Here is a 17,602-nt window from a genome sequence, read left to right as displayed (position 1 = left end):
GGTTTTAACTGGTTAATTATTTTATTCAGCAACATTGCTTTAGACATGGTATGGTATTTATTTTAGACAACAAAACATACAGATCGTTATACAGTATACTGTGTAGGACGTTGTAGCGTCCGTCTAATGACTTTGCGCCTCCTGGCGGCATAAAATAGAACAGCAGCCTGGGTTCCTAATTCATTTCCGACGTGATATAACCGTGCTCACGTCGCGGCAAAGCGCCCAGGAAAACTAAACGCTTCATCTGTATGCCGACAAGATGGAGGCACAAATGGCACAGAATGACACAAGAGGCTTATGGCAGGGACTGAGGGCTATAACTGACTACAAAGTCAGCGCCCCCTCAATGGGGAGCGACGACGCCTCCCTCGCGGACCAGCTCAACACCTTCTACGCGCGGTTTGGTGCAAACAGTGGCACTGCTAGCTCAACGGCTAGTGACGTCACTGGTGCGCCGGCTGTTGTGGAGGGGGGGGGCATCCGCGGGGGGGCGGGGACGCTCTCTCATCGACGGTACACAGTGTGAGAAGAGCATTTATGCAGGTGAACACCAGGAAGGCGGCTGGCCCAGATGGAATAACAGGACGCATACTCAAGTCCTGTGCTAACCAGCTAGCCCCTGTGTTCACCACCATATTTAATCGATCCCTGAAGGAGTCAGTGGTCCCTGCCTGCTTCAAGATGTCTACCATTATCCCGGTACCAAAGAAATCCTCCCCAACAGGTCTCAATGACTACAGACCTGTGGCACTCACCTCTGTGGCCATGAAATGTTTCGAGAGGCTGGTCAAGGATCACATTTGTGCCTCCCTCCCTAGCTATATGGACCCTATGCAATTTGCATACAGGTCCACTGACGATGCGGTCTCCCAAGTACTGCACAGCACCCTCTCTCACCTGGACCGTCAGAAGGGGGGCTATGTGAGACTGTTGTTCATTGACTACAGCTCAGCGTTCAACACCATAGTCCCCACCAGACTGGTGGACAAGCTGATCGAGCTGGGTCTGAGCTCCGCTCTGAGCGCCTGGGTACTGGACTTTCTGAGTGAAAGACCCCAGGCGGTCAGGGTGGGGGGTCAGACCTCCAACACCATCACCCTGAGCACCGGGTCCCCCCAGGGCTGTGTTCTGAGCCCCCTGCTGTACTCACTATACACACACGACTGTGTGGCCAAGTTCAGCTCCAACTCCATAGTGAAGTTCGCAGACGACACGGTGGTGGTGGGGCTGATCTCGGACAACGACGAGAAGGGCTACTGGGAGGAGGTTGAGGTACTGGAACGCTGGTGCCAGGACAACAGCCTGCTCCTGAACATTGGTAAAACCAAGGAGCTGATCGTGGATTATAGGAGAGGACAGCAGGAGACACACACACCCAGGGGTGCAGTGGTGGGCAAACGCGGTCAAACGGCGGTTGGCCTTCGTCACTGAGGCCGAAGTGCGCGCATCCTATTATTATGCAAAGTCTAGGTGATAAAATGACTCATCGCGCCACTTATCACCTAGACTTTGCATAATAATAGGATACCGACAACCAAATACAAGCCCTGTAGGTGTGGTGGGGGGTTGCTTGATCTCCCGACTTCACTGGAAGGATGAGACAAGGTGTATCATCTGTTTTGTGCGCAACAGAGGGAACATGTATGCGCGTGCACGGGAGCGCGCTTGCGCGGGCGTTTGGCCTTCGCCCATATTACGACTGCACCCCTGCACACACCACTGAGGATAAACGGGGCCACCGTGGACAGGGTGAGCAGCTTTAAGTACCTGGGGGTCCACATCTCAGAGGATCTGACATGGTCAACACACATAGACACAGTTGTAAAAAACGCGAAGCAGCGCCTCTACCACCTGAGACAGTTAAGGAAGTTCAGAGTATCGGGGAAGATACTCCAGTCCTTCTACTCCGGAGCTGTAGAGAGCATCTTGACTGGAAACATCACTGCCTGGTATGGCAACAGCACGGCACAGGACAAGAAGGCCCTACAGAGAGTGGTGCGCTCTGCCGAGCGTACCACAGGTATTGCACTACCTCCCCTGCAGGTTCTATACAACAAAAGGTGCAAATCCAGAGCCTGCAGAATAATGAAAGACCCTCACCACCCCAATAACAGCCTGTTCCAGCTGCTGAGGTCAGGCAGACGCCTGCGAACACCAGCTACTAGGACAGAGAGGCTTCGGCTCAGCTTCTTCCCCCAGGCCATCAGAGCCTTGAACAATGAACACTGAACCCTACACACACAAGCACACATTAGCACACACACGACACACACGCTGTGCACACTCGCACACTAGCAGCCACTTTAACATGAGAAAGCACTCACTCATGCTGCACACGCTCACACTTATGGACACAAAGAAAGGTCACTTTAAAAATAGTATAGTAACAGTGTATTGCACTACCTAGGGACCTAGCATGTCCTTCATGCTCTGTAAATAACTATGTACAAATACCGTGATGTCCCACTATGTTACCTGTTTATTGCACAATGTTGTCTATTGGATTCTATTATATGTTGTACTACTGTATTGCACATCGTTGCGGGCAAGACCACCCGCATTTCATTGTATACTTGTATGCCGTGACAAATAAAACTCTTGACTTGACTTGATAGTGTTGATTTCGAAAATAGTAGCGTATACAGGCGAGAAACGGCACGGTTTTTAGTGAAATGCACGTATTGCTGCATAGCGTAGTTTTCTGGGATTAGACAGGATTACTCTAAAACTATATTCATATTCACCACAGTATAAAACGGGAATGTATGGATAAAAAAAATATTTCTTTTTCACAAATTGATACTAGATGTCAAATGGGCAATATTATTATATCCATAGCTATAATATATAATATAGTCAGTGATGCGTGATGGGACGGGGTTGCACGCAGTGCAGCCAAAGTTTTGTGAGCAGAAGCGCGTGCACACAGGAATGCGCTGCACTCGCCAACTCGCTATAAGTACGCACCTGGGCAACTTTGCATATCAATAGCGCCGGTCGTCGGGTGTGTTAAATACGTTCTCAGATACATTCACACAGAACTTGTGAATGAAATGTGTTACATTCCATTCGTAGAGGCAATTGGGCATTGGCTTTAGTCTGTGCTTAAGCGAGGGAACATTTATGCGCGGGAGCGTGCGTGCACGTGGCGTCATTAGCGTGTGTGCAACCAGTGTTGATATGACGAACGCAACACTGAATATAGTTTTAGCCCTGCAAACACCGCCACGTATTCGTATACTTTAAAGCGCTGGCCTTTCAACAGTAACAGTAAACAGCGCCCTCTGGCGCTGAATGAGTTAAGAGCTTAAACTGTTTCAGAATAATATATCAAAGGGAGAAAATATTACGTCAGGCTTGGAGATCATTCTTCTGAGAAACATGACACCTACTGTACTTCGGAGTTCCACAGGGGAGCTGACTTGGTCCATTATTATTCTCACTACACATGCTGTCACTTGGAGACATCATTAGAAAACACAATGTATGTTTCTATAGTTATGCAGATGACACACAATTGTACATCTCCCCTGAAACAATAGATCACACAGCTATTAACTCCATTTCTGCCTGTCTCTTAGCAATAAACAAATGGATGACGAACAACTTCCTAAAATTAAATGAGGACAAATCCTACCAGTCGGGGTCCTATAACAAAAATAGAAATATTACAGAGCAATATGGGGCTATTTACTCCTTGGATCAAACCCGAAGTTACAGGTCTTGGTGTTATAATAGACTCGGACCTAAGCTTTAAATCACACATCAACAAGGTGACAAAAACATAATTTTCCCACCTTAGAAACGGCTCAGGTACGGCCGTTTATAAATAAAAAAATACCCTGAAACTGATCCAGGCCTTTATCTCAAGCCGACTTGACTACTGTAATGCACTCCTCACCGGCCTCCCAAAAAAAAACACACCGAATGACTCCAACTCTTTCAAAACTCGGCAGCTAGGCTACTAACTAGAACCAAGAGAGACCACATCAGTCCAGTATTAACTAACCTACACTGGCTTCCGGTAACATTTATAATCGATTTCAAGGTCCTCCTCCTTATATACAAAGCACTAAATAACACAGGACCAAGCTATATTGCAAATTCTACTATGTGCCTTCTAGAACATTGCGATCATCTACTACTGGTCTATTGAAGGTTCCAAACCACAGCCTAAAGAAAATCGGGGATGCAGCCTTTGCAAACTATGCACCAAAGTTATGGAACACACTACCTATGGACATTAGGGAAGCTAGATCTCTTAATATTTTTTTAAATAAGCTAAAAACGTACCTCTTCACCATAGCCTTTTAATACACTCTGCTGTTGATTGTACTGTAGCACTATTGCGTTATACATCATACGTTATATATTGTTGTGGAGCCTGATGCTCGTATGAAGGACTGGAATAATTATATTAAATATCGGTTTACTGGCCATGATACGCTTTAGTTTAAGTTTCAACAGATTTTATGATACTTCTTTATCTCTGCGATAGAATATGTGATAAAAACTGATTGTAGGTTAAAAATACTTTGGATTACTTCCTTGCTGGATGCCAGTCACATTTGTCTGTCATTAAAGTTATGGGCCCAGGTATGCTAGGAATGCCTTTTATGACTTAAAATGATGAATGCGCTTGTCACATTGAACTACAGATTGCCAGTGGCTGATACAATGAGTACCAATAGCACTGCCAATAGAGTTGACAATTTTACATCTTTATTGGCAAATAAATGCTGGAATGAAGTATTACATTGGTATCTTCCATCTAATTCGGTTATGTTGGCGTTCAACCTTTATCCTGTTGGGAAATGTTCCTGACTCACCTGTGGATCATGTTATTGGAATGTAGATAAGCCAGTCCTAACAAGGCACCGTGGGTAATGGCAGCGATCTCCACCTCTTGGAGCGGTTTCTTGTGAACTGATGGAGAAACAGGCCAGGAAGGAAGAAGTCAGCGGCATTTTTAACACTCAGGTTTGGATTCAATAAAACCAACATCATATAGTATATATAATCTTTCTTGTGCCCAAAGGACATGGATAAAGATATGGATAAGTGCTCAGTCTAAAATGCCTATAAACAGTTATAGTGTGGAACTACAAACTGTGTAGACAGACAAATGCTACACACTGGCTTAATATTTCTTAGTGTACACAAATCTTCACTTTAAAGGGGAATGGAAACATTATAAATAAATAGTATTGTAATTTTATGGTAGCTGTTTCATAGGGGCTGCCATATTTTTGTTACCATGGATACACTGTGTCATTGTGAGTGATGACTTCTGCCAGAGTGACACCGCACAATCACTGACAACAAAAACAGAGCAGCCTCCATAAGACAGATTACTACTTTTGTAAATTTGTTATCAAATGTGACATGACTATTTGAATTACAAATATAAATACATTTTGAATCATCCCTTTGATCTTTGACTGTTTCTACCCTTTAATATTCTATCTACAATGAAGCTGGTGTGTGTGTGTGTGTGTGTGTGTGGTGTGTGCAAAAACCCTCACCCTCTAGTAAGTCTGATGCAGAACCCAGGCAGTACTCCATTACCAGCTGCAAGAGACAAGACATCAGTGACACAGACAACTACGGTACTAACCAACACAGCATTCAGTCATAAATTGCATCTTCTGGCCGCCTCAGACCTACTTCTATCCAAGCTCCGGGAGGGTCATCAAAGAGAAGTCGCATATTCTCAGTCCTTGCCCCACAATGGTGGAATGAACTACCCACCCCAGTTAGGACAGCCGAAACACGTCCAATCTTTCGCCGTCGACTAAAGACGCACTTCTTCAACCATTATCTGAATAAAAAATAAATAAAAAAAACCTTAACTAACCGTACTGTCATGCACTTGTCCTAATAAACTAACCTACACTGTAGCACTCAACACTTTGATGAACATTGTTGCTCAGCTGATAGAGTTGTGCCCTTCCTGATGGCTTGTCGTACAGAACTTGTAAGTCGCTTTGGATAAAAGCATCAGCTAAATGACTAAATGTAAATGTAAATTAGCTTTGTAAAAACTTTACATAAAAGTGGAATGCTACCCATTTTACGAATTCACATAAATTCTTCCTGTGCCCCAGGATAGTTCAATCAGTATTTATGAACGTTCTACCAGTCTTTCCTGAAGCCAGAACCCAGAGAGGGAACTCTACAATTTGTGAGGTCACCTGGATGTAAAGGTCTGGGACTGCTCCATAGACAATGAATGGGGCACTGACTTTGTGGAGCCATAAAATGTCAAGTTGAGCTATTTTTCTTTTCTTTTTCTTTTTTATTAATAATGTAATGTAAAAAGGGTAGGCAATATAAGCCTCGGCTTTAGCCTAAACCTTTTCGGTAGTTTTCTTTCATTCATTCATACACCCAAAATAGGTTGGGACCTGTTGGCAATACTAGCATTATAAACCTAATTTTGGTGTGAGAACTTAACAGTGTATGGCTCCCATTCATTGTCTATGGAGCAACCCCAGATCTTACATCCAGGTGACATCACAAATTGTAGGGTTCTATTCTGATTTATAGCTTTAGGAGAGAGTGGTGCGTGTTCACGAATACTGACTAAACTGTCCTGGGCGACAGGAAGAACATTGTGAATTCCCCTTTAACACTTTGGATGCCGGCGACGTGTTATGTCATTATTTCGCCCCGCCTGTTGAATGCAGACGATGCTAATTGTCGTTTTATTTTTTTATTAGCGATCTGAATTCATATTTCATCAACCGAGTCTCCCGTTGGTACAGCAGCCCCTCTAGGAGCGCCGATGGGGAAATACCGCCCCCTATCGTCTATCCCTGTGTAACTGCAGGCCATTCGATTACACTGGTGGATGTGTGGGGGGGGAGCCTACTGGCTCCACTATGCTGGCGAGCCGTCTGATGGAAGAGGGAAGTGATTGCGAGATGGAAAGCAGCCTGGAATATATATTTACAGCAGCCAATAATCAATCAATAAACGTGATCGATATTTGGAATGACGATCAGGAATTGGAATAATCTTTTTGGAGAACATCTGATCTAAGGTAAGGAGTCTGTTACCAGTTTTAGGATAATCAGAGCTGTTTTCACTGAGATAACAGTGTGCCCTGTATGTGTATGTGTGTGCTGTTGAGGAAATAAGAGAATCGATTTCTCAGCTCGCTTCTATAGCGTGCATAAGTACACATATACTCTTGATAATCTAGCGTTTATTTGAAAACGATTCATAAATAGGCCGACAAATGACAACGTGTCTAGTGTATTCGAGAATATTCCAATAAATGCCGTTTATGACGGAATCTTTCTATTTTCCTGAAATTTTCGAGAAAACGATAGCTTTTCGAAATGCTATAAAAAGGATATGAACCGATTAAAAAACAATCCGTTTTGACAATGTTGACTGCAAACAAGCCATTGATAAGCGACGGGCAGATTAGACACATAGCCATAATTTAAAACATAGATTATGCGTTTTTAACGCTATCATTGAAGTGGATGCTGGCATCCAAGGACATTAATCAACGTTAATCAAAGGCACTCAAAGTGTTAAGGCATATTGCTATAACATAGCAAAATGTGTCAGCTATGTGTGAGCTAGTAAACAATTCTATGGCTGAAAGCCTTGTATCTCCATAAAGGTAAACCTTTTAGGAATCATAACAAACAACTTTTTTTTCTAATTGAACTGTTTTGTGATCGACACCCATGTATTTTTACATGGGGTTTTGAATGGGTTCCATGGCCCTTAAAGGAAAACTCCAACATTTTGGGAAATTAGCTGATTTAACATCTTCCCTGGAGTTAGACAAGAAGATGCATACCTTTTTTGTCTCTCTGCATGCATTAGGCTTAGGGAACGCCCGCACCGTTAGCGTAGCTTAGCTTCATCACTGGAAGTGGGGCAGTCCTTTACCCTGAAGTTCCCTACAGTCCCCTACAGTCACGAAATACACTCCAAATACAACTCCAAAACGTTCCTGTAAACATGTTGTGACCTGTGTATTTACCACATGGAGAAATAAAAAATAATTGAATTAGACATTTACGTTTTCTAAGCAAATATACTCGGAATTTTCTTTTTGCCAAACCACTCCTCTCTGGGCTCAGTGATTTCACGCAACGCAGTGCTACTTTCTAACAGTGTTTGTTTACATTTTCATTTCATTCAAAGGATCCGAACCGATTGAAGTTTATGGATACTAGGGCTGACCCATATTAGTCGATTAGTCGACTAATCGGTCGAAAGGAGCCGTAGTCGACTAGCCAACCTCTTAGTATAAAAAATAATAATAATAATAATATTTTTTTTTTATCATTCTTTCCAAAAGAAAAGAGGCCTACAAGCGTTACTAACGCTAATGGCACGCATACCAGAGGCTAACTGCCTACGAAAACAGGCACAGAGGCACTGAAAGAGGATTTCACCCATCTAATGAACACACTAGACTAGACAAATATCAAGATGTATCCATCAGTGGACCAATTGCATGCTTTTGCAGAGGACAAGAAGCCTTCAGTCGACTCCTTCAGACATTAAGCACCCCCCACAGCCCAAATGGAATGATAAATTTTTTTTTAATAATATTATAATTTTTTTTTTCGACCAATAGTCGACTAATGGCACATTTTGGCCAATCATAGTCGACCATCCAAATCCTTAGTCGGGGACAGCCCTAATGGATACCATGTCTTCGAATCCTCTTACCTTGACGATTAAAAGCCTCCACAATTTACAGTATTCCCATGGCTGGTGTTGATATGCTGCTAGCTAACGAAAACCAACAAACACAGAACCAGACACACAAGCAGATAACGAAGCATCTACTATACTGCCGGTCGGGGGGTTTCAAAATAAAAGAGCACCGGAAATACGTTTATTTTGTACATTATCTAACGTTAACATGAACCTAAACTAACTTTAGGTTCGCCCAGAGAGGTTCGGCAAAAAATAGTTCCGAGTATATTTGCTTAGAAAACGTAAATGTCAAATTCAATTATTTTTTATTTCTCTACGTGGTAAATACACAGGTCACAACATGTTTACAGGAACGTTTTAGAGTTTTATTTGGAGTGTATTTAGTGACTGTGGGGAACTTCAGGGTAAAGGACTGCCCCACTTCCAGTGATGAAGCTAAGCTACGCTAACGGTGCGGGCGTTCCCTAAGCCTAATGCATGCAGAGAGACACAAAAGGTATGCATCTTCTTGTCTAACTCCAGGGAAGATGTTAAATAAGCTAATTTCCCAAAATGTTGGAGTTTTCCTTTAAGGTCATGAAACTTGCTCACAGTGTAGAGAATCATGTACACTTTCAATTCCTGTAAGAGTGGAGATACAAGGTTTTAACCTGACAGCACCTGTATGCTGGTAAGAGCTACCTAGTCTCTCTATTATGCAATAAGTTACAAAAAATTATCCTACGTGAAATTAATTAGTTTGCTCAGTTCTTTCAGTAGGCGTACAGTAGCTGGCTCACACATTAAACCCAGAGTCGAGGTAAGATAACAGATGGTGAATGTGTAAAGATTCAAATGCAAAGAGATTTTCAAATGATGTTTTATAACAGATGCGATTTTGGCTGCTTGCTCAAGAAACTTCTGTGACACAAACCACACAGTAGATAGTAGAGATGAAGAGCGAGAAATTAGAAAAAGAGCAAGAGGGAAAAAAAGAGACTGAGACTAAACAGAAACAGGCTGAGAGAAAGAGAGAGAAAGAGTTAGAAAGAGAGAGACAGAGAAACAAAGCTGACAGACAGGGAAGAGAGTGGGGAAATGGGAACAGGAGACACGTAGAGAGAGAACGATGAGATGCAAAGAGATAAGAGACAGAAAAGAGAGAGAATAAGGAGAGAGAGCGCTACTCATCTCCACTCACCCAGGCAGTGTTGTCCTTCAGGTAGCAGCCTTTATACTCAATGGTGTTTGGGTGTCGCAGTTGTTCCAAAAACTTGACTTCCTTAATGATGTCCTGCCACTTCTGCCAAAGGTAAAAGAGACAACATGCTGAGATTACTCACTTTCAGTGCAGTCTTTTTTATTTATTTATCTTTCAGCAGTGCCCTCATTCCGTATAGCTTCATAGGAGTCTTCTACTGTATTCGTTTCAAAATTTTGGAGTGAGAGCACTTTAGATTAGACTATTCCGATTTTGTTTGAATGAATTACATTTGACTTTGTATTCATTCTAACTTGATTTGGGGGGAAAGTGACTGTATATAACGTCAACACATTTCTAATGACTGACAACTTTAAAGCATGAGGGGGCTGACATTTAGTAAAGGGAAAAGGGGCAAAAGCACTTACTCCTAGGACATTCATTGACAATTTTACAGCCCAAAATACAAAAGATCCAGGTGGAATTCTATAATATACTATAATTATAGGTCTTAAAGGGTTTAATTAACCCCTTAAGCCCGATCGGCCGGGTACCGGTACAAGATTGATATCACGCCATTAATAGATGGATACAGAATGTATGAATTAATGTTGAGTTTCCTTTTCAAATGTAGCCAAGATTAAAGACCCTAACCCTGTGTCAAAGTGTATATTTTCAGCACTATGTTTGTTTACCAATGATTTTACGTGTTATTAGCGAAATTATGAGTTTATAAATATCTCAGCGCATCCCGACGGAAAGTGTGTGTAGTCCTATGAACGAGGAGACCCAGGGCTTTCGAATTTCATAAAACTACACTTCCCAGCTCACGCCAGCCCCTGTCAATCATCTGACTTCTAGCGTGAATTTCTTTTTTTTTATATATTATTTTCGGGATCATATCTCACGGCCACGGGTCGAACAAACCTGAACGCTATTGCCATAAAATAGAACGTAGTTCGTTTCTTTACCTTTCTGTGAACGTCTAAGAAAAAAATGCATCTCAATCAGATGAAAGATGGCGGAACATTTTGCATTACAAAAAAGTGACTGTACTTACAGTAGATTTCATTCACAGGTTTTGCTGCCATGTCAGGGGCGCCTGGTGGTTCTAAATCCAGATTGAACTCTGCCATTGGAAAGGGGAGATTTGGCCCGATCCATAGATGTGTGACTTGGCCATAATAAGGTAATTTATAGGCCTGATATTCTATATTCTATATTCATAGTTCAAATTGCATGTGTCCGGATGGCAAAATTCAGTACTGTATCTACTGTAAATCATTCACACTTTATTCATTTGCTTACACTTTTTGTACACTTGATCTCAAGAAGGTGCTGAATGAGCTCAGTGGCAATCTTTCACGTCTGGTCAATGTTAGCATGGTGTTATTCACCATCAAAGATGGGGGGGAAAATGATATTCTCCTTTGGTTCATTCTACTCAAGCCTAGTAACAGATACAATATTTCTGACACTGGGAATACATTCCCTGAGATCCATAGATGTCTCTAGATACCACGAACATGCAAATGGACCTTGTAGAAGTGGAGCAATCTTCCATTTACTTAGGTATGTATTTTTAGGCGAATTTTCTGAAAATATGGCTATAGAGCTGTGAATCTTCTCTGGCTTCACGATTCAATTACGATTCAGCTGTCCACGATTCGATTCAATTTGATTTTTTTTTTATAATCGATTATGTTCCGTCACTGCATCGATGCAGAATCGTCCACGTCGCGATGCATCTTAGAATCGAGAAATGTCCACACCCGTTTCCACGCACATTGCGCAATTATGGCTTAGAGTAGAAGACAGATTACAGCAACTTGCAATGGGCCTGGTCTACAAGATACACTACACGACTAAGATACCCATGTTGTACATGTCAAAATACTTCCCAAAGGTCAGTGAATACCACGACCACAACACCAGAGGGAGCTTCACAAATCATGTTAAACCTAGATTCGGCTCAAACAAGGGACTAAACACGTTTCGCAATTATGCCACATCAATGTGGAACGCCCTACCCAAAGCTGTAAAGGAATGTGAATCACTACCCACTTTCAAAAACACTCTCAAAAAACACCTACGGGAGACTGCAATTCGAAACTGGCCCCTGTAAATGTTCTAACACAACCCCCTCCAATGTACAGTAAATGACCAAGTATGGTCTTGTCAATATTCCAATGTACAGTTTTGCGTGTACAGTTGTACAGTGTCCCCCAAACCCCCCCCCCCCCCCCACCCAACCAACCTCCTCCAATGTACAGTTTCTACGTCAAATGTATATACTCTCTTTTCTGGACTCTTTTCGTATCACAAACAGTACTGTATTTGCAAATCTGGTATGTCAGAAATGTATAGATGTAGCAGTACTGTCTATCTGTATGTCATGTATGTCATATATGTTATGATGAATTGAAAATGGGGGACCCTGATGTAAACAAGACAAAAGTCTTTCTCTGGTCTGCATCCCCTTAACAATTGTATGTATTGAGCTGTACTGTACTGTACCCATTCTGCAATCTGTTAATAAAGTTTTCAATCAATCAATCAAAACCCCTAGGGCTTAAGAAGTTAAGTTAACCAAAATGTGAGCATATAATGCTAGTCACGCAAAGAAGAATTGTCCAAGTTCACCCTTAACTTTAATAGAACCTCAACTATTTTGAAGGCAAGAGTTCAGTGTGTGTGTACACTTGTACAGAGCCACACATCATTACATGTATAGAAAGAAAAGGAGAAATGGAGAGAAAACACGTTGTCTCTTACATATGGTTTCAACTTGACAATATAAACATTCTAAATGGACTACATTTGATTATCCGTCAGCTGTTGACAGGTTGTTGTTGTCAGTAAACACTACAACAGGTAATACATTTGGGTACTAGCTGTTCCCTAGCAACATAAATCCACTGAAACCATCTATACATGTTAAGGGATAGATAGGCTATGTATTGGTAATGGCTAAGACTAGGGTTAGCTGTAAATTAATCCATGTAGTACATCAAATGTATTGTAATATTTGTGTGTGAGAGAGAGAGAGACAGAGACAGAGACAGAGACAGAGAGAGTCTTGATCTTACCTCGGTGGTCTGCTTGCCATTGTAGGACATCTTCTTGATGGCCACCACCTCATTGGAATAGGAGTTTCGGGCCTGAGGTAGAGAGAAGGACAAGAGAAGACAGTGTAAATTTGAGGACGGCAAAGTCTGATGGATACAAATAACACTCTCACAAGATATCTGATGACTCTAGAGGAGTGTTTCCCAAACTTCCCAAAAAAACGTGGACCCGTTTTTATTGTGTCGCCAATAAAAAATAAAATAAATCACTTTTTTATTTTTTTATAAAAAAGCTGTAGATGTGTTGATTCAGTTTGGCACCACATACTTATGTGAATCTGGGTTTTCTACTCTAGCATACCTGAAAAACAAATACAGAAACAGACTAAATGCTCAGCATGACCTCAGAATAGCACTTTCAAAAACCAAGCCCAGAATAGATCTGCTGGTTGAAAACTTCAACCAGCCACATACCTCTCATTAGATTTCATTGTGCCATAGATGAAATATTATACCCCTTCTAGCATGTCAGGTCAGTAGAATTTTTAAATAAGTCAGTATAAATTAATCAGAATGTTGCTCAATGTTGGGGTTTAAGGTTGAGGGACGGAGGGAGGGGGTAAGAAATGGAGAGTTGAAAAAGGGGTGAGAAATAGAAAGGAGAGTAGAACATGTTTGTTCATTTAAAAGTGTTACAAAATTGTATGTACATGTTATGAGGTGGTGAGCAACTTAACATTACACTGATTATTGCTGTGATGTACTTTTATAATTAAATAAATACATTTCATATACATTTGAAATTCATGGTTTGTTGTGTTCTTTATCAGTAGTTTATAAATGTATGTTATGGCAATTCATGATGTATTTTTGTAAGTTTGGGTCCCGGGGAAACACCAAATTTCTCTTTTGGGTCTCGAGCTGAAAAAGTTTGGGAACCCCTGCTCTAGAGCTTTGAAGCTTCAATAGTGGAGTGGGTAAATGAGATGTGTAGGGTAGACCGGTTTTCTGAAAGTTCAAAGGTTGAACTTGCTGATTCTCAAAATGTATGTTGGAATTATTATTATAAGCACTTTTATTTCTTCTTTTTTACATCGATTACCATGGCGTACGATTGAATATTCGACGCATTGGGGTCAGTCCTAGATGACTCATTGTATGTTTCTGTCCATGAAGCTGCAGGTCTACAATGACTACCCATTTGTTTATACAACGTAAAGAAACAGACCACTAAATTGCCACCATCAGAAGATGAGCAAGATTCCCTTCAATGATCAACAACACTGATCCAGTACAATTAGCACAACACTGATCCAGTACAATTAGCTCAAATCTTCTCATTATGAGTAAGCTATATGAATCAATGCAATCAATGAGTATTTTCACATGCATATTTGGATGTATACTAGCTAATACAAGGTTCCAGTTGGGATAAGGTGCTTATGTCATCATATTCCAATCACCAATACTACTAAATCATTATAGATCAGTGGGAACTACTCAAAGACGGAATACTTGAGTATCCCATCTCAATGAAATAATAGATTTTAGATCAAAAGACTGTTTAGATGAAAGCTCAGAGTCTGAATTGGTTTCTTGGCCCTCTTGTAACCCAGCATATAGCTACTAAATGAAGGTTAGCTGGTTGCTAGATGTCTGATCTGCTACTAAATTAAGGTTCAGTTCAGTTCAGAGTTTTTATTTGCCACATGGAATAATACAATCATAGTTTCTTCATTACACAATCATAAATAGTCATTCCATGGACAAAAGGAGCAGGAAGAAGAATAAATCTTATAGTTACCTGCCCCTTATTCCTAAACTAACAAGTATTTTCTTAATGGTCGGCATACAACCTAATTTACACAAATAATCATTTATACCATTATAAAAGAAACACAATCCACAGTTAAACAAGAAAAAATTTAATAATAATAATAATAATAATAATAATAATAATAATAATAATAATAATAATAATGATAATAATAATAATGATAATAATAATGATAATGATAAAGAATAAAAGAAAGGGAAGAAAAAAAAAGAAAAGATCTCACTATTCAGATCACATTTGATTTTTATACTGACTAAATATTTTTTTTTTATAATTTTTTTTGAATTGATAAACACTATTACATCCCTTAAGCTCGCTATGGAGAGAATTCCACAACTTTACACCAATAACTGAAGGACACATCTGTTTAAGTGTGGTACGTGCAAACTGATGTTTAAAATTGTATTTTCTCCTACTAAACTCACTTTCTAAATGAAAAAGATTTTGTAGTTTTTCTGGCAGTGTATTATTTCTTGCCCTAAACATAATTAACATTGTTTGAAACTTAACCATGTCTTCAAGTTTAATTATTCTAGATTTAATAAATAATATATTTGTGTGTTCTCGATAACTCACTTTATGTGTGATTCGTACAGCCCTCTTCTGTAGTATATATAATGGTTTTATATTAGTCCCATAAGTATTCCCCCATACTTCAACACAATAACTGATATAAGGTGAGATGAGAGTGTTCTCATTGCCTCATACTCTAACACATCCTTTACTTTATTCATAACAAAAATACTCTTGGACATCTTTTTTTTAACGTGTGCTATGTGCGATTTCCATGTTAATTTATCATCCATAATCACACCAAGAAAACGAAATTCATTAACTCTCTCTATATCAACTCCATCTATGGTCAGTACTATATTTTCATCAAGTTTTCGATTGCCAAAAATCATAAATTTTGTTTTTTTCAGATTCAAATTTACATCAAACCATTTCTTTAGCTTTGTCATTTCATACACAATATATTCAGCTAGTTCCTTTAAATTATTTCCAGAGCAAAAAAAATTTGTATCATCAGCAAACAAGACAAACTAAGTTTTGAAACATCACAAATATCATTAATATATAAAAGAAAGAGTTTGGGCCCCAAAACCGAACCTTGCGGTACCCCACATTCAATTTTCATGAGCTCAGATTTGACATCTGCCAACTGCACATATTGTTGCCTATTGTGGAGATAACTACTCAACCATTCTAGAACCATTCCTCTCACACCATATGAACGTAATTTAGAAATTAGAATATTATGATCTAAGGTATCAAATGCCTTTTTTAAATCAATAAACACCCCTATTGTTAATTTCCTTTTATCTGTTGCTGTTGTTATTTCTTCAATAATATTCATTAAGGCAGTCGCTGTTGATCTGTTTTGCCTAAAGCCATACTGGCTTTCGCTCAGCAGTTTGTTCTTTTCCACAAAACCATCTAACTTATGCGAAAACAGTTTTTCAAGCACTTTCGAGAACTGTGAGGTTAGCTGGTTGCTAGGTATCTGACCTCCCTGCTAGAGAAAACAGTATGACCAGCATGCGAGCCGTTTCCCTCGTTGCACGGTATGCCAGGTCAAGGACATTGAAGCGGATTCGTGCGGCAATGGGAAGCCAGAAGTGGGGTAATGTGGGGGTTCTGTATGAATTGAAGTGGTTTGGTGGCAGTAGCCAATAAACCAGCTAGCAGTGCATTGCAGTAGTCGAGGAAAGATATGACTTGATTGCAGGAGGAGTTGGGTGGCTTCTTTTGTTAGGAAGGGGTGGATCCTTCTGACGTTGCTCAGGAAGAATCTGCAGGTTCTGGTTGTTGAGGTGATGTGAGCAGAGAAATTTAGCCGGTCGTCAAGGACTATACCTAGGTTCTTGACGGTCAGGGACAGAGCCACAGCTACGTTAGCTGGATGCTAGGTGTCTGACCTGCTACTATACATCCACAAAGTCTTGCTATATTTGAGTTAACCCTCAGGGCATTTAGCCTTAGGGCAGCTATACTACAGCTCAGCCTAAGCCCTTCATCCCACTAATAAATGGATCAGAATTTATCAGAGACAATCAAATGGAATTACAGTAGTACCGGGGCAACAGGGAATTCCTGTTTTATGCTGATACTATAGATTTATTTCATTAGATTCCTATCACTGCTCCTTATTTGATGCATATTAGCCTGTGTAGGCTATGAAAAAATCATGTACCGTTGAAATATTGAAATACGTCCAAAGCTAATTGCTGTTGCAAAGGAAATGTGTATCAATAATTACAAGAGGCTAATTAATTTAACACACACTATGCTAGTGTGCACTGGAGCCCTTTGGCGATATGCCTTTTAGCACATTTTGAGTAAGGGTAGGTCACCTTCTCTCGTTATGCACTCAAACAGAGTTCCCCCTTACAAGAATAGAACTACTGCTTCAGATGCATAAACCATGCATGCATATATAATAGCAGCTAGCAACATTACCTCAGATATGCATGCATAGAAGACAGAAACCTATAGTAGTTATATTAACTGACTGTGTGCGCATGCATGAGCTAGTTACTGTAACTTGAATCCTGTGTTTTCATGTACAAAAGCTAAGCTAAAGGTTAACAGTCTTTCAGATGTGGAAGACAGAAGTGTGTCAGTGAGCACAGTATTGGCACCAGGGAGGATTTAGGCTAACATGTTGGGACCACTGCTGAAGTGCTGGAGGTGTGTGTGTCCGTGTCTGTGTGTGTGTGTGAATGACGAGGGATATCAGAGAATGGTAATACCCTGCCAGGCCAGAAAATCCTGCCCCACTATCATCAGCTCTTTCCTACTCTCTTTCCTTGTCTG

The 17,602-nt window shown here is 40.6% G+C and overlaps 1 protein-coding gene across 2 annotated transcripts in view; it reads right to left on the bottom strand.

Moving 5' to 3' along the window:
* The window catches only part of taok3a (TAO kinase 3a), a 276,804-nt gene that overhangs the window by 83,485 nt on the left and 175,717 nt on the right, over positions 1-17,602 (bottom strand). For both annotated transcript variants that reach the window (XM_084334944.1, XM_084334945.1), the window contains 4 exons: positions 12,970-13,041; positions 9,881-9,982; positions 5,529-5,574; positions 4,833-4,929 (listed from right to left, as the gene is read on the bottom strand). In XM_084334944.1, the coding sequence (XP_084191070.1) occupies positions 4,833-4,929; positions 5,529-5,574; positions 9,881-9,982; positions 12,970-13,041 (317 nt within the window). The remainder of the gene's footprint in view (positions 1-4,832; positions 4,930-5,528; positions 5,575-9,880; positions 9,983-12,969; positions 13,042-17,602) is intronic.

This window comes from Notolepis coatsorum, assembly GCF_963971535.1.
Source record: "Notolepis coatsorum genome assembly, chromosome: 1".
NCBI lineage: Eukaryota > Metazoa > Chordata > Actinopteri > Aulopiformes > Paralepididae > Notolepis > Notolepis coatsorum.
This window is presented reverse-complemented; position numbering and strand designations above follow the sequence as displayed.